General features: G+C 40.2%; 1 protein-coding gene across 1 annotated transcript; it reads right to left on the bottom strand.

Moving 5' to 3' along the window:
* Window positions 1-5,665: 5,665 nt before the first annotated feature.
* On the bottom strand, window positions 5,666-21,484 carry LOC149389803 (uncharacterized). The gene is made up of 5 exons (XM_089622726.1): window positions 21,418-21,484; window positions 18,775-18,945; window positions 18,578-18,662; window positions 11,055-11,743; window positions 5,666-5,781 (listed from the first exon to the last, which is right to left on the bottom strand). The coding sequence occupies exons 1-5, from the start codon at window positions 21,482-21,484 to the stop codon at window positions 5,666-5,668; spliced, it is 1,128 nt and encodes a 375-aa protein (XP_089478852.1).
* Between the last annotated feature and the right edge of the window lie 1,786 nt (window positions 21,485-23,270).

Here is a 23,270-nt window from a genome sequence, read left to right as displayed (position 1 = left end):
AATGGCTCTCACCGCCATCTATCAAGCGCTTCCCGAGGACATCCCTCTCATGGTGGCCGAGAAGGATTCCGCCAAGCAAGCGTGGGAGACGCTAAAGACGATGCACGTCGGAGTGGAACGAGTCAAGGAGGTGAAAGTGCAAATCTTGAGGACTCACTTCGAGACAATTCGCATGAAGGACGGGGAGTCGGTGGACGATTTCGCCATGAAATTGTCATCTATTGTGACAGGTATCCGCTCGTTGGGAGAGAAGGTGGAGGAGGTCTCCGTCGTCAAGAAGTTCCTACGAGCCTTGCCACAAAAATACATGCGAATCATTACCGCGATCGAGCAATTCGGTGACTTCAAAAACATGACGGTTGAGGAGGTCGTTGGTCACCTTAAAGTCCACGAGGAGAGACTTCGCGGATACGGTGATAGAGAGGAGGAGAAGCACATCTTGCTCACGCATGCAGAATGGATGTCACGAATGAAGAAAAACGGCGAAGCCGATTTTTCTTCCGGATCGTCGAGTCGCAGCGGCAACGGTTGAGATAGCCGAGGTCATGGCCGAGGTCGAGGACGAGGGCGAGGTCGAGGCCGAGGTCGTGGAGAAAGCTCACCTCGACAAGAAGACACCAAACCCCGCAAAGACAAGAGCACAGTTAAGTGTTACGCTTGTCAAAAGTACGGGCACTACGCGACTGAATGTCGTAGCAAGAAGCCCGAAGAGGAAGCGAACCTGACTAGCCTTCATGAGGAGGAGCCAGCGTTGATGTTCGCCAAGGGAGTGGTGAATCCCTTTCCCGAAGACGAGGAGACAAACCTCTAAGAGTTCGTGCAAGAATCGTCCAAGGAGGAACCAGAGGTGGTGTTGCTCAATGAAGAGAAAGTCATGGCGAACCTCCTCGCAAGTGGCGAGGAGTATAATCACACCAGCGTGTGGTACCTTGACAATGGAGCAAGCAACCATATGACAGGCCATCGATAGAAGTTCAATGAGCTCGACGAGAAGATCACCGGAAATGTGAAGTTCGGAGACGGCTCACTCGTCGAGATCAAGGGCATAGGATCAATCCTGTTTCAATGCAAGAATGGCGATCAACGACTAATATCCGAGGTATATTACATTCCAAAACTGAAAATTAATATCATAAGTCTCGGTCAGATGACAGAAGAAGACAATACGATCACCTTAGCTGACGCATTCCTGAAGATGTTCGACCGAAATGGCGTCCTGTTGATGAAAATGGAGAAATCGCCAAATCGGTTGTACAAGATTTCCCTCAAGATGAGTCAGCCTGTTTCTCTATTAACATCGCTAGAGATCCAGCTTGGCTATGGCATGCGAGACTTGGGTACATAAACTTTTATGCGCTCAAGATGATGGGGGAGAAGGAGATGGCTATAGGGCTGCCCAAGATCACACACCCCAACCAAGTGTGTGAGAGTTGCATGATCGCAAAGCAAACAAGACTGCCATTTCCTGTGCAAGCCAACTTCCGTGCCGAGCATCCCCTGCAAGTTGTGCATGCAGATCTGTGTGGTCTGATCACCCCGACGTCACTCGCTGGTAACAAGTATTTCCTCTTACTTGTTGATGATTATAGTCGTTGGATGTGGGTGTACATGCTCAGAGAAAAGGACAAGCCTTTGACGCATTTAAGAAGTTCAAGAAGCTCGTGGAGAACAAGTCAGATCACAAGCTGAAGACTTTGCGAACTAATCGAGGTGGAGAATTCACATCACCGAAATTTTCGGAGTTTTGCAAAGAGGAAGGAGTCGAACGTCACCTCACGGCACCATACACTCCACAACAAAATGGCGTGGCGGAGAGAAGAAATCGTACCGTGATGGGTACTGCGAGGAGCCTGCTCAAGAGCATGCAAGTACCGACAAACCTCTGGGGAGAGGCGGTGCGACATATGGTTTATCTCTTGAACCGCTTGCCGACAAAGGTGCTAGGAAATTGCACCCCTTACCAGGCATGGACCGGTAAGCGACCTCATCTGGAGCACTTGAGAGTGTTTGGGTGTACCGCACATGTGAAGACTACGAGACCACATCTCAAGAAGCTCGATGATCGAAGTCAAGCCATGGTGTACCTCGGTGTCGAAGACGAAAGCAAGGCGCACAGGTTTCTTGATCCAACTTGCGGGAAAATCCGTGTGAGCAGAGACGCCGTGTTCGAGGAGGAGAAGAAGTGGGAGTGGTGCAACGACAATGACGAGCTCGTACAAAATTCCGTGGAGTTCGGAATACTACGAGATGACGACGTAGTGGAGTCGAAAAACGCAGCAACTCCACCAACAAGTCCGAACTCTCCTCGACAACTAGAGAGCGCGGACGGGTCCACAAACGAAGATGGCCCCAAGAAATTCCGTTCCCTCGCCAATGTCTATGCAGAGGCACCACTAAGAGAGATGGATCTCGACGAATTGTTGTTTCTCACCGCCGACGAGCCAACAACATATCACGAGGCAGCAACCGAGGAGGCCAGGAACGAGGCCATGAAGAAAGAGCTCGAGTCCATCGAGAAGAACAAGACATGGGACCTCACCGACTTGCCAGCCGGTCATAAGACCATCGGATTGAAGTGGGTGTTCAAGTTGAAAAGAGACAGCGAAGGCAATATCCTCAAGCACAAGGCAAGATTGGTTGCGAAATGGTACGTGCAGAAGCAAGGAGTTGACTTCGAGGAAACCTTTGCACCGGTGGCGAGACTCGACACTGTTAGGCTAATTCTTGCCCTCGCAGCTCATCGTGGATGGAAGATTCATCACTTGGACATCAAATCGGCGTTCCTCAATGGTGATATCGAAGAAGAAGTCTATGTCTCCCAACCTGAAGGCTTCATCATCAAGAATAAGGAGCACAAAGTGTACAAGCTGTCCAAAGCTCTCTACGGACTGCACCAAGCACCAAGGGCATGGAACACTTGCCTCAACAAGAGAATGATGAGTCTCGGCTTCGTGAAGTGTGCTCAAGAGCAGGCTGTGTACACGAGGAACCATGAAGCAGATGTACTCATCGTTGGCGTATACGTCGACAACCTGATCGTGACGGGATCAAGCATCAAAGGCGTTGAGGAGTTCAAAAAGCAGATGATGAAGGAGTTCGAGATGAGTGATCTCGGGTTGCTCTCGTACTACCTCGATATCGAGGTGGACCAGAAAAAAGATTGCATCGAGGTGAAGCAAGCGGCTTATGCGAAGAAGGTGTTGAAACAGTTCGCGATGGCAGATTGCAACTAGAACAAGTCTCCGATGGAAGCAAAGCTACAGCTCGGAAAGGATGCGGAAGGACACTTAGTGGATCCGACGGAGTATAGGTGTGTCATCGGGTGTCTCAGGTACTTGACCCACACTCGACCTGATATCTCATATGCAGTTGGCATGGTGAGTCGTTACATGGAGCAGCCTACTACTCTACACCAACAAGCAGTGAAGCACATTCTCCACTACGTGAAGGGAACAACGAGCTATGGGGTTCAGTACAAAAGAGGACGAGGAGCCGAAGAATTTGTCGGTTTCACTGACAGCGATCTAGCTGGTGACATAGATGACAGAAAGAGTACCGAAGGGATGACGTTTTATCTAAACGGGAATCTGATCACTTGGCAATCCCAGAAACAGCGAATCGTTTCTCTATCATCCTGTGAGGCAAAGTTCATGGCAGCCACTGCAGCATCGTGCCAAGCACTGTGGCTGAGAAGTCTTTTGAGCGAGGTGACCGTATGTTAGCCAAAGCCGGTAACTCTCTACGTCGACAACAAGTCTGCAATCGCACTGATCAAGAACCCGGTGTTTCATGGACGCAGTAAGCACATCGACATTCACTTCCATTTCATTCGCGAGTGTGTCGAGAACCGACAGATCGTCGTGGAGTTCGTAAGCACTGGAGAGCAACGTGCTGATATTCTCACCAAGGCCTTAGCAAGAGTCAAATTTGCGGAGATACGGGAGCTGCTCGGTGTGAAGAACCTCGGGCGAAGTCAAGCTTACGGGGAGATTGTGACTCTAGGCTTGGTCAAATGAATTGATGGAGAAAAGTATAACGTGCATGGGATCAATTACATGCGTTAGCCTTTTGATTATTATTTATTGTAGTGGAGCAAATATGGGGTAATAATGGGTTTTAATGTTTTTTGTATGTTTATGTTTTTGGGTGTTATTGTTTTGTTGTTTAACGTCTTATGTGTTCCTATAAATAGTTTGCTGTTGTAACTATGTTAATATATCTCCAGCTTTTGTATTTCCTTCATATACACACAAGGAAAGTTCCTCCAGAGTTGTTTTCTTCATATGCTCAACAACACGTACATTTGATCCCTTTATATCTCTTTCATCAATATTGTTCGTTGCAAGATTCAATCAATTGTAACCAACAATTGGGCCTTTTTCTCGTGGCTTAGGGTTCGGACTTGATGCTTTCATTCTCTCAGCTGCCTATCCCAGTGACGTCTTCACCGAAATCGAAACCAACGTCGCCAAAACAAGGTAGATTATTATGTTAGTACAGTGCCTATTACATGTTCGATGTATTGCCACTTATCATTTTATGTGAATCTGAAGTTGCGCCTATTTCGATGTGAATCTGAAGTTGTGCCTACTTCGATGTAAAATTTGCAATTCAAGTAGGATTTTGCGTGATAATACAGAGTTAGGCATATATGCTTACAACTCTCAAACATGATTTTTAACATTTGGGCAAAAAAAATAGTCAAATAGTTTATTTGTGTTATCTATCTTGATCTTTTAATTTGTTTTTCATTTAGATGATTAACGATGTGAGAATATTCTCTGTTTGTTGTGTCATTTATCGAGGAAGTCATAGTGAAGCAATAGTCAGAGCAATATATCACGTTGTGTATGGTTGAATTTCTGCTTGTTTGTGTTTTGCAGCCCGACCTTCACGCATTTGGCTGGGTGGACTTCCATGTGGAAGGCTCTGTCGTTCAACGTTGACCCTTAGATGGAGAAGCTTTTCATGTCAAAGTTTTATAAACTTTCATTTTTTTTTATAGTTGAACAAAATTTTGATTTCTTTTCAAATGAAAAATCTCAAAATTTTGCTCTGTCTAACATAATTTTAAGAGTGAATGTTATGTGAGCATGCCGTAGATTTTTAATTGGTGTTAATATGGCCGTAGTCGGGTCTTAGTATGCTTTATAAAATCTAACGTGGTTTGTAGTATTGCTTTAATCTAAACGAGCGTAGATTTGGTGTTAATATGGCCAGTGTGCTCTTAGTAATGCTTCATTTTTTTTTTTTATTGGAGTTGTATGATTTTTCTTGACCGTCGGACCTCCTTGCCACCAAAATCTGCTTGATACATGCGTTTTGTGATTGTTTATAGAGATTTTCAAATAACTAGCAAATAAATGGGGTCCTTTAAAATAACATAGGTATATAGCCACACTGTTATAAGGGTTTTAGTTTTAGCCAACCTTCTATTAATTTCCTATTAATAGCCACATCAATCTATTTACAACATGTTAAAAGACGTGAATGACCTCAAATAACTCTAGCCAAATTCCCGCTCATTATTTTCAGCCAATTAATTCAAATAGAAAACAAAATATTCGGCCATAACTACTCGCACAAATTGAGGGGGCATTTAAAACTCCATTAATGCAGATATCTCGACTCTCTCTTTATCTCTACACAACCGATAAAAATAAAATCAACGCTCTGCAACATCGGCCGACGCTCCACCCTCTGCAACATCGGCTCCGACACTCGCCCACCCTCTGCAACATCGGCCGACGCTCGTCGATGGTGGCGGAAAACGGGGTGTGCCTATCGAATTGGATTGGTGGAGCTTGTTAAGGATTATCCAATGGCAGATTTGCTTGATTTGATTTGTTCTTTTCAATTTGGAGATTTTCGCTCTTCTTCTTCTTTTTCTTCTTTTTCATCGGAATTGCTGGTGGTTTTGAGTGTATGAGATTTTTTCAGTGATTGTGAATTTGCTAAGATTTTGGTTCTGGTGAATTCTTATCCAGCATTGTAAATACAACATTGATTTATAGTTAATACCAACACTACTACAAAACCAGGATTCTACAACGCTTAAAAACAGTTGTAGAATGATTCTACAACGCTTCTTAAGCGTTGTAGAATCCTGCGTTGTAGAAGCTTCTACAACGCTTAAAAATCCGTTGTAGAATCCAACAGCTTTCTACAACGCTGTTGTTTCATCGTAAATACATTGTAAATACAAAGCATATTTACAGTTAATACCAATTGTTTCATCGAGGATGATTCGCTGTTTTGAATCAAATAATATTCAGTAAATAAAAGAATATATTTACTGATTTTATTCCATAATTAATAGCCACGAAAATAGAAACAAACTTAGCTAAAGTCAACGCATATCTCACGTCCATAAAACCCTGAAATACACGTTAAAAACTCTTTCCAAATCGGAAAGATTCAAATTTTAAAAAAAAAATCTTTAATTAGTCACCTTAATTAATAAGGGTAAACGTGTAAAAAAATTTCAATTGATAAGCTGCCACGTAAGCAAGATGGCTATTTACGGGAAATTAACGAAAGGTTGGTTAAAACCAAATTGCTAGTGTTTAAGATGGCTACGCAGCCAATTATTTGATTAATAGTTGAGGTTTGAGTTATATTAAACAATTAACCAAAATAATTTCATTGTGTCTAAAATACCCTGGAGACTACGCACTACTACAAATGTTGGATTACACAACGGAAATTCCACAACGGAACACAGTACCGTTGTGGAATCTATATGCTTCCACAACGGTACAGTCGTACCGTTGTGGAATGTCCGGGATTCCACAACGGTACCACATTACCGTTGTGGAATCTATATGATTCCACAACGGTACCACAGTACCGTTGTGGAATCCCGGACATTCCACAACGGTACGGTGACCCGTTGTTGGATCTCGTCGCGGCCAAGGCAAGAACTCGCCGCGGCTAAACTCTTCCACAACGGTACGCTGTACCGTTGTGGAAAAGGTATAAATTCAGAGATCTCGCCGCGGCGAAGTCAATGCTTCGCCGCGGCGAGTTGATTCCACAACGGGACAATAACCCGTTGTTGAAATTTTTACGACAGCTCGCCGCGGCCAAGGCTTCAACTCGCCGCGGCGAATTGTCATAAAAAATTTTAGGGCTTCACTATAAAAGCCTCATTTCGATTTCTTTTTTCATTTTTTACACTTTCACTCACCTCAGACCTTCATTTCGTCCGATTCTGTGCAATTTCTCCTCCAAAACCCACCTTGAAACTTCGCCGCCAAATCTCGCCGCCCTCCTCGCCGAAGCAAAATCTCGCCGGGTCTCTTCTTTCTTTCTCTCGGTTTCGCCTCCCTTGCTCTCTCTCCCACCGAATTCTTTTATCAAGGTATGTTTTTATCTCAATTTTCATATCAAAATCTTAATTTTCATGAATATTTTGTGTGATTTATAAACTAATTTATGATTTTGGTTGATTTTGGTTGTAATTTATGATATTTGGGGTGTAGATTTGGCCGAAATTAGGGTTTTTTATTTTGAGTTTTTTGTTCTAATTTATGATTTTGGGTATAATGTTATTTTAGATTGAAAATGAGTTGTATTTTGATATTGTAGTTAAATTGAGTTCGGATTTGAGTTTGAATTTGTGTTTGTGATGAGTTTTATGTTTTATTTATTTGAATATAATGTGTTTTTATATGTATTTAGTGTTGAATTGAGTTTAATTTTGTGTTGAAGATGATTTATTGTTTGAAAATGTTGTTGAATTTGAGTTTGAAATGATTTGTTCAATTAGGTGAAAATGGGCCGTTCAAAGACCCCCGCCGGTCACAAAGAAGCCGCACCGGGCTCTTCTAGGCCCCCCACAAAAAAAAAGAGGTCTCGTCAAGCCGAACCCGAACCCGTAGTGGATTATAATAGTCGGGTATTCACTAGCAAGGCCGCAGAAGATCGCTACGACATCCTCGTTCAACGAGCTCCGATCTTTGAACGAGGATTGAAGGTGAGCTCAAGCACGCCTATAGGGTCTCAAATCAACAATACCATCGAAGGTTTCTCTTGGAGAAAATTTTGTGCCACACCCGAGCACAAAGCAAACGTTACTCTCATGTACGAATTCTACGCGAACTTACCAGATCACGAGGATGATGTGGTGACGGTTCGTGGTGTAGACGTTGATTGTAGTGTCGGAGCCATCAACGCATTGCTAGGAACCCCAGACATCGAATTCGAGAATGAGGGTTATCGACAATGGTTGAGAAATCCTAATCTCGATGAAATGTTGAGTTTGTTGACTACTCCAGGAGAGAATTGGGTCATGGACAAAGGAGTTAGAAAGCTTTTCCGTAAATCATTGACGAGGTTAGACTTTTCTTCTTTTTTGCGTGTATTATTTTATCTATTGTATGTTTTAAATAGAACGGTGTTTATTTTTTCTATTAATTGCATGTTTTAAATATAACGGTGTTTAATTTACAGGCTCGCAAAAACGGGGATTTATTTCCTTTGCTCCCGTCTCTTTCCGATAAAGCACTTCACCCGTCTCGACGAGGAACATGTCCATCTTTTGTTTTGTATCATTCGTGGTAACACCATCAACGTTGGTCGATTCATCTACAATTGGATGAAGAGAATCGACTACAAGAATATCAAAAATGGGTTGCCGTATCCGTCAATCATCTACGGCCTGTGTCTGAATGCCGGTATTGGAGGCGCAAAACACGACACAACCAAGAAGTGTGGGCCGCCTATTAATGACAAGACGATCGAGAGATACATTGTCAAAGAGCCGGAAGAGGATGAAGAAGAGCAGGATGAACCGTCACCGAGCCACTGTTGTGTTTACAACCACCTCCGGGGTATGATCCCGCCACCCAAGAGTACATTGCTCGGTGTAACCACTATCTCGTTGGCGGGTATCAACACACCCAAGATTACATGTACCAACAAGGACAATATGGCGCCGCGACTTTCGAAGGATTGAACGAGCTGATAGGTCGATGGGACATTAATCAGGAGAATCAATACCGGTTTCCTCCATATCCTCAATACACATACTATCAGGCGCAAGCACCGCAGTGGCCACCGCATATGGCACCTCCTCAGTACCCGGGGCCACCACCACCACCACCACAACCACCTAGGAATGACAACGACGAGAACGAGTAAACTTTTTTTTATGTGTTTTTTGAAACCTTCTAAGTTTAATTATTGTTTTCAACTTTTTTTTATGTGTGTGAGACTTAAATATTTATGTCTTTATGTGTGTTTGATACTTGTTTCAGTTTTTAATTTGTGTTTGAGACTCGTTATGGTATTGTATGAATTTCTGTTTGAGACTTGTTATGGTATTGTTATGGTATTGTCATGGTATTGAATGGATGATTTGAGTATTTAAAATTTATGTATTGATTGTGTTTGATATTACTTTAGATTAATAAGTAATAACTAGATTCTCCCCTTTGAATTTAGTAATTCGCCGAAGCCACGTATCCTCTTGGCTGCGGCGAGATATCATAGCCGCGGCCAGGTGGTCTATTGGCCGCGGCGAGACATGATGGCCGCGGCGTGTAGTATACATGGCCGCGGCGAAATAAGTTCCTTAAAAAACATAGAATCTGGAACTTATTTCGCCGCGGCCAGGTGGTCTATTGGCCGCGGCGAGACATGATGGCCGCGGCGTGTAGTATACATGGCCGCGGCGAAATAAGTTCCTTAAAAAACATAGAATCTGGAACTTATTTCGCCGCGTCCAGGTGGTCTATTGGCCGTGGCGAGACATGATCGCCGCGGCGTGTAGTATACATGGCCGCGGCGAAATAAGTTCCTTAAAAAACATAGAATCTGGAACTTATTTCGCCGCGGCCAGGTGGTCTATTGGCCGCGGCGAGACCTGATGGCCGCGGCGTGTAGTATACATGGCCGCGGCGAAATAAGTTCCTTAAAAAACATAGAATCTGGAACTTATTTCGCCGCGGCCAGGTAGTCTATTGGCCGCGGCGAGACATGATGGCCGCGGCGTGTAGTATACATGGCCGCGGCGGATAATTAAGCCTTGACGTTTTATAGTCTTGGCAGCGGCCATATTAGTATTTATCAACAAGATATTAACAATAATATTATAAAGTATATATCATAAAATAAACTACATGATCATTCATCTAAAACTTAAAATACATATTTTTTTTGTTTCACACTAAAATATGATTGATATCCGAACGATGTAAATGAGAAACATCATCATCATCAAAATCTTCGATCTCTTCATCAACAAGTGGCAAGCCGGATGTGAATGGGGGGATACTAGACATGTTGTCTTCTTCATCTTCTTCAATATTTCTCGCTTTCATGTGAACCACTAAAGACAAATCTGGATTGACGGGTTCTGGTACGTAAAACACTTGAGTTGCTTGTGAGGCCAAAATAAATGAATCATTCTCGTAACTTGTACGTCGAAAGTCGACAATCGTAACTCCGTCTTTATCAACTTTAACATGATTGTTGTCTGCCCATTTGCACTTAAACAAAGCGATTCGTAGCCCACAATAATCAAGTTCCCAAATGTCTTCAATGTACCCATAATAGTTCATGAAAGCTTTTTTTGGATTTTTATCCTTTGCCGAAGAAACGTGTAATGCTTCAGCAAGTAATGTAACACCACTATTTTGAACGGGATGCTTGTTGTCTCTTTCTTTGGTGTAAAAAGTAAAACCATTAACAGACCAAGCAGTGTACCTTGTAACCATTGACGAAGGACCGCCAGATATTTTGCTCAACGTTTCTGAATGTCCTGATTCTTGAAATAATCGTTTTCCAAGCCACTTCTGAAACAATCGATTGTGCTCTTCTTGTAACCATTTTTCATTTTTAGCTCTTTTTGGATCATTTTCCCTCAATTCTTTCAAATGAATATCCACAAACGACGTGACCTCGGAAACGTTATGCAAGACATGGAGACTGGTTTGCTCCCACTCTTTCCGGTTGACGATAGAATAAGTACCTGTACATAACCACTCATATAAGTAGTGGTCCTCTCATGAATAAGTTAAATACACAAAAGAAAGTGTCACAAAACATACCTGTAGATAAAGCTTTTGATTCATGACTTGTGTTCTTTGGCAACCCAATCGCGTCTGCATTAGTTAAATACTCCGAACAAAATTCAACGGCCTCCTCAGCTATATAGTTTTCTACTATGCTCCCTTCCGGCCTATTGTAGTTCTTCACATAACTCTTCAACACTTTCATGTAACGTTCGATTGGATACATCCAACGTAAAAATACGGGCCCACATAATTTCACTTCACGTACCAAGTGAACAGTTAAGTGAATCATGATGTCAAAAAACGAAGGTGGGAAAAACTTCTCTAGCATGCATAGAGTTTTTACCAACTCCGATTGCATGGAATCCAACCGAGTGGGATCAATAAGCTTCGAGCAAATCGAGTTGAAGAATACACATATCTTGGATATTGCAAATCTCACATCGGGTGACAAAATTCCACGCAAGGCGAGAGGTAACATTTGTTGTAGAAGCACATGACAATCGTGAGTCTTCATTCCAATAAGTCTCAAATCTTTCATAGATACAAATCTCGTATAGTTTGAAGAATGACCATCGGGAACTTTGATAGACGCAAACCATTTACACAACTTCTTCTTCTCCTTCTGATCTAGAGTATACTTAGCCGCTGGTAATTTTGTTTTTTGTCCGACCTCCTCCTCGGCATGCAAAATACTTCTTATATTCAGCTCCTTGAGATCCCTTCTAGATTTTATTCCGTCTTTCGATTTATGTGGATCATCAAGAAGAGTACCGATAACGGATTCGCAAACATTTTTCTCGATATGCATAACATCCAGACAATTCCGAACGTAGTGCGTCTTCCAATAAGGAAGGTCATAAAATATCGATTTCTTCTTCCAAGGATTCTCTTGAAACGACTCTTTAGTACTAGCACGACGCTTTCTTTTTCCAAGGACTTCATTGACGTTTTTTACCATCTCGTAGACATCTTCACCAGACAAAATTCGAGGAGGGAGCCGTTCTTCTGTGTTGCCATCAAATGCTTGTTTTAACCTTCTAAATGGGTGGTCTCTTGGTAAAAATCTTCTATGCCCGAGAAAAACAGTCTTCTTACCATGCTTCAACCGGATGGAAGATGTGTCTTTCATACAAATAGGACAACCAATCGAGCATTTCACAGAATATCCTGACAAATTTCCATAGGCCGGAAAGTCGTTAATAGTCCACAATAACATTGCCCGTAAGTTGAAAGAATCTCCACGATAAGCGTCTTTAACCTCATAGCCCTTATCCCATAACATCTTCAAATCATCAACAAGCGGTGCCAAATAAACATCGATATCATTACCTGGTTGACTCGGTCCTGATATCAGAAGCGTTAACATCAAGAACTTTCTCTCCATACAGAGTTTTGGAGGGAGATTGTAGTTCACCAATATAACCGGCCAAACACTGTATTTACTGCTCATCATGCTAAACGGGTTCATACCATCAGTTGCTAAACCAAGATGAAGATTTCGGGGATCAGGACTGAAATCCTTATACTCAAAATCAAAGGATTTCCATTGGGCAGCATCGGCAGGATGTCTGAGAACACCATCATTGACACGTTTTTCGGAGTGCCAAACCATGTTCTTCGCGTGTTTGGCACTATTAAACATTCGTCGGAAGCGTGGCATTGGAGGAATGTACCATAACGACTGCAATCATAAAAAAACAATAAGAAGCATACCATTATAGGCTATACATGTATTTGATAATCGAGAAGTGAATACATACCTTAACTAGAACTCCTTTGACTTCGTCACGTGGCATTTTACCCTTCTTCCACCTCGACTCTTTGCAGATCGGACATTCATCTAGATTTTCATGCTCGTGTCTGTATAAAATACAATCATTCGGGCACGCATGGACCTTCTCGTACTTCATACCTAATGTGCCTAAAGTCTTCTTCGCCTCATACATACTTAAAGGAACTTTATTGTCTTTCAGAAAGGCTTCTTTAAGTGTTTCCAACAATTTTGTAAAGCTAGTGTTTGTCCAACCACCCGACGCCTTCAAATGAAACAACGTAACTAAAAACGACAACTTCGAAAAGCTTGTACACCCTTCGTATAATGGTGTCTCCGCATCAATCATCATCGACTCAAACAACTCCGGCCGGTCAACAAAATCGTCCTCCAAATCATTCATCATTCCAGGCATATCATCAACATCATCTTCAATATCATCAACGCTATTGTTTATCGTCGAACGAAAAACCTCACCATGATAGTACCATCTTTGATAGGAGGTCATTATTCCATACGCAAACAAATGGGTTCGAACAACATCAAGCGAAAAATGCCTATGATTTCCACATCGAACACAAGGGCAACGAATAGATTTCACGTCGTCCATATGATCTCTAGCGAATTTACAAAACTCATCTACACCTTCTTGATATATCTCAGTTAATCTATTCTCCCACATCCATTTTTTCATCTTCAATGATAGAAAATCCTAGATTTTACAACAAATACCCATTCTAATTACCAAGTTATAAAAAACAAGCATATTCAAAGCAAGTAGGAGAATAACTTACAAGATTTGGACGTATAGTTGAGAGTGATAACCAAGAATGGCGCAGAACAGGTCGAATTTAGGTTTGGAGTGGGTTTCCGAATGAGGTTTTGAGATTAGAAAGTGAAAATGACGAGAAATTTTAAGTTATAGATTCAGTGCGCGATGTTTCGCCTCGGCGAAAGATATACATAGCCGCGGCGAATAGATTCAACAACGGGACAGTCGTCCCGTTGTACAATATTCGCCGCGGTGAAATATATACATTGCCGTGGCGAAACGAGTTCCAGTAAATCTGAGAACTGTTTTGCCGCGGCTATACTATAATTTGGCTGCGGCCAAGTCCGTCACGCCGCGGCGAAATTCATATGTGGCCGCGGCGAAAAGAGTTCCAGGGGCTATGTAAATCTGTGAACTATTTCGCCGCGACTATACTATAATTTGGCTGCGGCCAGGTCGGTCACGCCGCGGCGAAATAGGTACATGGCCGCGGCGAAAAGAGTTCCAGGAGCTATGTAAATCTGTGAACTATTTCGCCGCGGCCACGTATGAAGTTAGCCGCGGCCAGAATGTTTCGCCGCGGCCAATTAGATACGTGGCCGCGGCGAAATATTCCACAACGGGACGATCATACCGTTGTGGAATACACTCGCCGCGGCGACGTTGGACCTTGGCCGCGGCGAAATATCGCGGTCTGAACTTAAAATAGTTTTCCCATTCGATTTTTTTCAAAATTTTCAGAAATTTCATTTTTCTTCTTCTTCTCTCTTTCTCTCCGACCCACACCCACTGCGTCGCCGCCCCCCACACCCACTCCGTCGCCGCCCATTTCTTCTTCCTCTGCCGCCGTCCCTCTATCTCCTCTCTTCTTCCTCTGACGCCGTCCCTCTCTCTCCTCTCTTCTTCCTCTGCCACCGTCCCTCTCTCTCCTCTCTTCTTCCTCTGCCACCGTCCCTCTCTCTCCTCTCTTCTTCCTCCGCCCCTCATCTCCTTCCGACCCACATTCCGCCACAAACTTCTTCTTCTTCTTCTTCACAAACCCCTCTCCACAAACTCACCAAACCCACTCTCCACAAATTTCTAAGTCCACAAAACCTTGCCTCCAACTACAACCCTCCGACCACAAGTCCCGACAACGTCATTGACGTTTTATCTCTCCACCACGCCTCCGTGCTCGTCGTCTTCACTCCGGGTAAGTATTTTTTTTTTTATGTAATTTGTATTTTTATGTTGAAATTAGGTTTTGGGTAAGTGTTTTTTTTTTATGTAAGTTGTATTTTTATGTTGAAATTAGGTTAGAATTATGTATTTGTGTTTAAGTTATATAGAAATTGAATATGGAATTTGATATTTATGTAGAAAATTAGTGTGGAATCGAATTTCGATTAGAGTTTATATTGAAATTGGTTTGAATTGAAATTGAATTTCGGTTTGAGTTTGTGTTGGAATTAGTTTGAATTGAAATTGAATTTAAGTTTGAGTTTGTGTTGGAATTGGTTTGAATTGAGATTATGTTGAATTTTGTTTTTTCATAGATTATGTCTAATACTTCCACTAGTACCGTTAGCGGTAAACGGAGATCCACCAATATCGATGGTCCCGGGAAAAGAAGAAATACTCTTATGCCCAAGATTAATAAGGTTAAAACTCTTGGTAAAAAGATAAACGTCAAATTTAATGATAGAGATGAACCATTGGATAAGGAGGGTGATGAGTTATCGAGTTATTTTGGCGTGTTAGCTAGAGAACACGTTCCAATTTCGATGATCGATTGGAGACTAAAAGAGCATAAACAGCTAAAAGAAAGGATTTGGAACGAAATATGTGAAGCATTTACGGTCCCTATCGAACTTAAGAATAATTGTCTTATGAGAGTTGGAGAAGCGGCGAGGTTATTCCGTCACGAGCTATACAACGATCTAGTCAAAGACAACCTCAATGATCCAAACGTCTTGAAGAGGCCGGAATACGTTTTCAAACGCTATGGAAATATCACCGAAGAAGATTGGATAAAATTTGTTGAGTATAGACGTTCCGAAGTGTTCAAAAAATCATCGGACAATGGGAAAGAAATAGCGAGGAAGAACGTGTACAAATCTAGAACCGGCCGCAATGGATATCGAAAACTTGATCAACAAAAGGTTAGATTTACATGTTTTATTTTGTATTACATGTTTCATAATATTTATTAATTAATTTGTGGTATTGCTTGATAATAGTACGAGGAGACGGGTGAATGGCCTACAAAAGAGGTATTATGGGTTGAGTCGAGAATGAAGGGAAAATCATCTCAAGAAGTTACGGATGAGTCTATGGAAAGTGTCTTGCAATCTAAGGAACATCCCGATCGTGTTCGTGGGCAATCTAAATACTCGTCAAGTTGCAATTCCGTATCTCGTCGGTCAAACTCGAGTGACGAGGTAACTAAGTTACGTCGAGAAATGTGTGAGTTAAAATCTTTCATTATGAAAGCCTTAACTCAAAATGGTTTGAGTCTCAAAGATGCTAATGAAGAGTTGCCTAGTATCCTACATCCCACAAATGGAGAGGAAAATATTGGTGTTGATGAAGAGATGCCTAAGGGTGATGATGAAGAGATGGCTAAGGGCGGTGATGAAGACATGGCTAAAGATGGTGATGAAGACAAGGCTAATGAAGTGACGTCTTTAGGTAATTTTTAATATTTTAATACAAGTAAAAAAGTCAAATATTTTTATATATATTTTTTAATAACATTAGTGAATTTATTAGATAAACAATCTCAACATGAAGTTGCCGACAAACCCGATAGTGTTCGAGCAAGTTGCTCAATGAATCCAACCACGTCGGTGACACCGTGTTCGGATGAAAGCATGGAATGCATTCTCCTCCTTGATGATTTCATGAATGGAGGCACGATTCATGTAGCAAACGGGCGAGCGTACATGAAAGCCGAACACGTTCATTTTTCATCTTTGGAGGATGTAAACGTACGAGTGAGCATTGCGACGGCTTTGATTAAGAAAGCTTTTTTGCCGATTCCCACCGATGAAGCCAAGACTATTGAAGAAGCCGTAGGGGGCTTCGTTAAGTGGCCAAAGAGATTAGTAGAAACTGAAATTGCAAAAGAGAGTCGCGGCCCGGTGGTCACACAAGTGTTGAAGGTCGGTGGTGATAGTGAACCTAGCGCCGATGACGATAAGAAGATTTCATATAAGTTGATTAATCCAAAGTTTCGATTGCTCGCCCAACATGCCAACCGAGTAATGTTACCGAACGGGGATTCAATCAATGTCAAAGTTTGTGCAAGCATCGCCGTAGAGCGTATTCCGGTGATGTTTGACGATGTTAAAGAATTCCTTAGATACGAGGAAATAGGCGCGTCATGCATAACGGTTTACATGGGGTAAATATTTCTTTTATATTCTTTTTCTTATATCAATATGCAATATTTCATTTTATTAACTAATCCAATAATTGTTTTTCGTAGTTATCTACAATCCATATTAGACAAAAATAAGCGGAGTGAAGTAATGTGTTTTGTTGAAGCGGGTTTGAGTTGCTACCTCCAAACCAACAACGATGAGGCCCATTTATCCGAACGCGTCAAGCAAATCGGGAAAATAGTACGAAATTGCAAACCAAAACAACTAGTTTTGATGCCGTACAATTTAAATGAACATTGGATGCTTGTTGTCTTCGATCTTTGGAAATATCAAGCGATGTTCTTCGATCCGTTGAAAAATAAAATCCCATTGGATTTAAGGATGTTGATAAAAAGGTAAATTAATTACATGTTATTTGAAATATTTCATTTACACTAATGCTTCTTTTCTATTTTTTTTTTTTGGCGTCTAAGGATTTTTTCGGATTTCAAGCTTCACAATCAAGAAGCCCGAAGTAACGGTCAATCAACCTTAATCACAAGTGTCTCGGCTCCCAGACAAATCGGAAACACGGAATGCGGGTATTATGTTTTAAGTTATATGCGTGATATTGTTGGAGTTGGTATAGAGAAATTACAAATGAAGAAGTCATATACACCGGATAACTTAGAGAAAGTTCGAGAAGAGTGGGTGTTATACGTACAAACTTTTATAGAATGTGAATATTAGTTTGATTTTGGATATAGATATTTATTTTTGGATTTTTTGGATATATATTTGGTTTTGGATGTTATGGATATATTTTGGATGTTATGGATGTATTTGATTTTGAATATATAATTTAATTTTCAGGTTTTTAATTGGAAAACAAAAAAATAGCTCTCAGGTACAATTTGGCCGCGGCGTGTAATAATTACGCCGCGGCAAATTTTCCTGGGAATTTATCTCGCCGCAGCCAAAGGTATACCTTGCTGCGGCGAGAATTTTTAAAAAACACAATACATATTCGCCGCGGCTACGTGTACATTTCGCCGCGGCAAATTCTTCCACAACGGGACTACCGTCCCGTTGTGGAAGATCTCGCCGCGGCGAGTACGTAACGTTGCCGCGGCGAGAAACGGAAAACAACATGATTCTTGTTCGCCGCGGCCACGTATGTCATTGGCCGCGGCGAACTATTCCACAACGGTACGGCTGTACCGTTGTGGAAGAGTTCGCCACGGCGAAATCAATACGTGGCCGCGGCGAGTTTTTAAAAAATTGATCCGTTTTCACAACGGGACTGTCCCGTTGTGGAAAATGGATGTTTCCACAACGGTACTGTACCGTTGTGGAATCCCTAAGATTCTACAACGGTACGAGTACCGTTGTGGAATCATTACACAGCGGAGGATTCCACAACGGTACAGAACCGTTGTGGAATCATTCCACAACGGTACTGTACCGTTGTGGAATCCACTGTTTGTAGTAGTGACGATGGAACTTTACCAGACCAAGATCTTAGCAATCGTGGATTGAAGAAGCAATCCTCGTAGCATAGAGAGAGAGAGAGAGAGTACGATCCACAGCGGCTCAGTCTGGGTCGCCCCGTGCCGAAGCGTCCCGCAATCGGCCGAGCCAGGTCTCGCCTCGTCGCTCCTCCAACGACCGGCTCCAGAGCTTCCGCACTAGGGATTCGACGGCGGGTCTCGCGGTTGCGCCAGTCCGGTCATTCGAAAGTCGCAAGTTCAGTTCTGCATATTAATTGTTATAGTTAATTGGATTAACTATGAAGGTTAATTAGATTAACCGTGATGATCCTCCCCCGGAAATGATCTCGAACATCAGCGAGTCCCGTGGCTGTACCGATCCGACCGTTTGAAGGTCGCAACTCCAGTCTTGAAAACGCCGGAAGAAGCTGAGAATTGATAGTTTCTTCGTCGAATGTTATGACTTCGTTTTCGACGTAGACGAGCGAGACTTCGTCGGAGAATGGTGCAACGTTGAAGGCGATCCGATTAATGACGGTGTTCGGATCTGAATTTAGGGTTGAGATTTTGCCTTTTGAAACTTTGATGAAAACTCGGATTCCAGCACCGGAGACGGCAGAGATGATAGTTAATCAGATTTATTGTTGATCTTGTTACGGTTAATAAGATTTACTATTGTTCTTATTACGGGTAATGAGATTTATATTGTTTGTTGTTACCGTTAATATTATTTACTCTTACACTTAATAGTAACAACCTCCTAAGGTATTATTGGAATGTTATTATAATAAATTGGCTACTTTCCTAAATATGTTAATAGTTAGGCTATTATTTTTAAATATGGGGCTGTTTGGTTTAGATACTTAGCCCACCATTGTTTCTATTATATTTTTGTTTACCCTGCCTTAACTGACTACAAATATTTTTCTATTACTTTTTTTTTTTTTTTGCTCAATTGATATAATATGTTTGTCTCTGTGGTTTAGTTTTCGTTTAGTATGATCAATTTCTTCCTTGGTGTAAAAATCTCAGTCGTTGTGCTTTTGTTTTACTTGCTCGGTGTTAATTTAGTATGTAATGGATTTGTTCCATAATTGTAACCTGTTATATTTTTGGTGTACTCAATTATGATAATCAGATTTTTTTTTTTTTTTAGTTAAGGTTGAAGATCGTCGAGGCCGTATGAATCATAATTGTATGTGTGATTACTTCTCATTGTGGTTGTGTTAATTTGTTTGTTTTTAATCAGGAGCTGGAGCTCGAGTTGCTGGGACGTAGACCACGCCTCCGCCGAGTGCTCGACATGCAGGACCTCCAGTTGGTGGGCGAGGTGGGGTTGAGCGCCGACCTCGTGAGTGGGCACACTACTACTATTCGTACATAAGTTTGTAAAACCAGCATAGCATAATTTTTATTACTATAAACCTGCTAGAATTTTTTTTTTTTTTTTTTTTTTTGGTTTTGTTGTTCTTAAGGTCATGTTGTGAATCACTGTAATCAATATTCTATTTATTTTTATTTTGTATTTTTTAACTATGAACAAGTGAAAAGTTTGTTATCATTTGTTTCTGATTTTGTTGATTTATTTTCGGATAATAAATTTTGGTCTTCGCTTTGTGTTGCATGGAGGACTAACTATCTGCTCCACTTGGCTAGTACGTACTTTAAATTGCGGACGTGTTGCAGAGTTGCGAGCGTTTCTTTAATCACGTACTTGAGACAATATTCAGTGCAAGAAAAAGGTGATAATTTTACCCCCTCAACACAGTCCCCAGATGATAGTTTGCTAAAGAATTGATATTTGTATGCTTCTAGGAATTATCTACAAGAAAATCCAGCATCTAACAAGACCTAGCATCAGCAAAGAGGAAACTTCTTTTAACGGACAAACGGATCCTGGAGCTGGAAGCAGAAAAGTGAGTGACAGCCGCGGAAAGAAATTTCAAGGGAGCCGAGAGAATTTTCGCCGAGGCAAAATCGTTGACCATCGAGAAGGAAGAAGTGCAGGGCTTCCATTTACTTAGTCATGTATTCATTTTACTTCTGAAAAACTAAAAAAAATAAAAAAAAATTAGCAAGATAACTATTATGGAATACAAATTGATTTCAGATTTTTTATATAACTTTTTTCTATTAGCATGATAGTATTATAAATAATTAATATTTTTTTATATACATTTTTTAGGGTAATTTAGCAAAATAGCCAACTTAAACGTTGAGAATTGCTAAATAGCCAAAGTTTGGAAAATATTAGGTAAATAGTCAATTTTATATATTTACAAACATAAATATTAAGTAAATAGCCACTGTCATATTAAGCCACGTCATCATTTATGGTTATTTACCTAATATTTACCAAACCTTAGCTATTTAGCAATATCAAACGTTTAAATTGATTATTTTTCTAATTTTTTGTTTTTTTTATAGTCGTGCAATGGCTTTGAGTCCCGGCGAATGTCATTCATGCCGCGATTAACAACCAATTTTACAGCTATTTGCGCGACAGTTTTAAACAGTTGTGCAAACAGTTTGCACGTTAGCTTTGAAAATTATCGTGCAAGCTTGCACGACATAGGCTAACACGACACAAAACAACTGTCGTGCAAGCTGAAATTTGTACTAGTACTTGTTTCTCCGTCATTTCGTGGCGGACTAAGGAATGATTCGCTATTCGGTGCAATGACATTACAGGTCTTCTTCGGAGGGTACTCGGGATAAGTTATTTTGTTTACAATTTCCTAGTTGATTGCACTATGCCAAAATTAATTAATTATATATATATATATATATATATATATATATATATATATATATATATATATATATAGGGGAGAGGATTGGAACCCACATCTATCTACAATAATATATATATATATATATATATATATATATATATATTAATTAGAAAGATGAGAGAAATTTCATTAATTGGACCTAAAAATTAATAAAATATCAAGATTAGACATTTTACTTCAAAATATTTAAAATAGACTTTTGTCTCTATTTCAGACAAAAATACCTTTCTGACCATATAGCATCATATGACATCGTACGACATCGTACACATCGTACGTATCGTACGCCATTTGTATGTCACGATTGTTAGAAGAGTATTTTGGTCTGAAATAGTGTACAAAAGTCCATTTTTATATATTTTTAAAGTAAGAGGTTTAGCCTTGATACTTTATTAATTTTTAGGTCAAATTAATGAAATTTCTCAAAGATAATATATATTTAATTAGAAAGATAAAAGAAGAGTTTGGACCCCTAGCTAGACACAAGTACTATATTAAATCGTACCAAATTTATATATTATACATAAATATATACATACATACAATACATACACATTAGAAAAACGTTTGATATTGCTAAATAGTTAACGGTTGGTAAATTTTAAGTAAATAATCATTTTCATGTATTTACAGACGTAAATCTTAGATAAATAGTCACATCCATATATTAGACCACGTTATTATTTGTGATTATTTACATAAGATTTACCAAACGTTAGCTATTTAGTAATGTCAAATTAAACTGGTTATTTTCTTAATTTTTTGTAAATATATATTATATATAATTGTGTATATATTCCAAGACCAACCATCAATAGCCGGAATGTGCTCTCATCAACATCTATCTATCTATATCTATATATATATATATATATATATATATATATATATATTGAGATTACAAGAGATTCGCGAATCGATTTTAATTTGAAAACCTTACATAATTAAGGATAGAAATATATAGAAGAAGCTAATAGTGGGAGTCAATGAACCCATCTATATACTTAACGAATATAATATATATATATATGTGTGTGTGCCGAATATAAAAGTATAAGTAGTTCAACCTTGTCGTTGATGTCTTGATATTAATTATATATTCAAGCGTTTTTAAATGATTGAGATAAAAAGTTTTCTACTTTTTTATTTTTGCATCAATGAAAGTTTTTCTACTGGAATCCCCTTTTTTTTATTTTTGCATCAATATCATAATATAAGCAGTTTATTATTATATATGCGAATAATTAATACATGGATGAAGACATCTCTTGTATGGATTGTGGTAATTTTGTATTTCACTGACTATGTGTGTAAACATTTGTGTTCAATATAGCCGTGCTAAGATGGCTCTGAATTACTATTCTCCGCACTAACGTACGACGTAGATTTTGGTCTAATATTAATGAGATCTGATGACGTGTTATTTATTTTTTTGCTAATCATGTGATTATGAGACTCAATGAAAGGTTTTCTACCTGAATCCTCTATATTATCATGTTGTCAGCAAGAAATGTCCTCTTTTTCCCAGAGCTAATATTGTGTAATATACTATCATTAGGAAACATCTAAAATTCGTAGTCTTGATGAAGAACAGTGTATTTTTCAAAACCAAGCAAACCATAAATACTTACATAATATGTATTATAATAGATTTCATTGTGTTATTAATTGTTCCTAAATGAAGTGTATTTCCGAGTGTAAATACTACTCGATTACGAATACCGTAGCTATAATCTATATCTATAATATATAATAAGCCCGAATCACAAAATCACTGTTCATTCTATTTTTAACCAATTAGAACAGGATACGTCATCGCTTTTTTTTAATCACTTTCAACCTTTTCATTTTTAACCTGTCAGTTATATTTTTCTCTTCATGTCGGTTCGTTTCCTCTTATCTCTCCACTTCGACGGTCCAAGTACCAAACCAATTCCTATTTCAATCTCAATTACTTTATTAGGCGTCCTTTTATTTCCACTACCAAGCCCTTTCCTCCTCCGCGGAGTCCGCCTCTGCCAAGCCGCTTTCGCCCCGTCGCCGACCTCCGCTCCGTCCTCGCTGCCGACGACGCTTC

This window comes from Urtica dioica, chromosome 8 (assembly GCF_054948205.1).
Source record: "Urtica dioica subsp. dioica isolate 48M chromosome 8, U.dioica_male_clone48M_v1_H2, whole genome shotgun sequence".
In the NCBI taxonomy this organism is placed as follows: Eukaryota; Viridiplantae; Streptophyta; class Magnoliopsida; order Rosales; family Urticaceae; genus Urtica; species Urtica dioica.
This window is presented reverse-complemented; position numbering and strand designations above follow the sequence as displayed.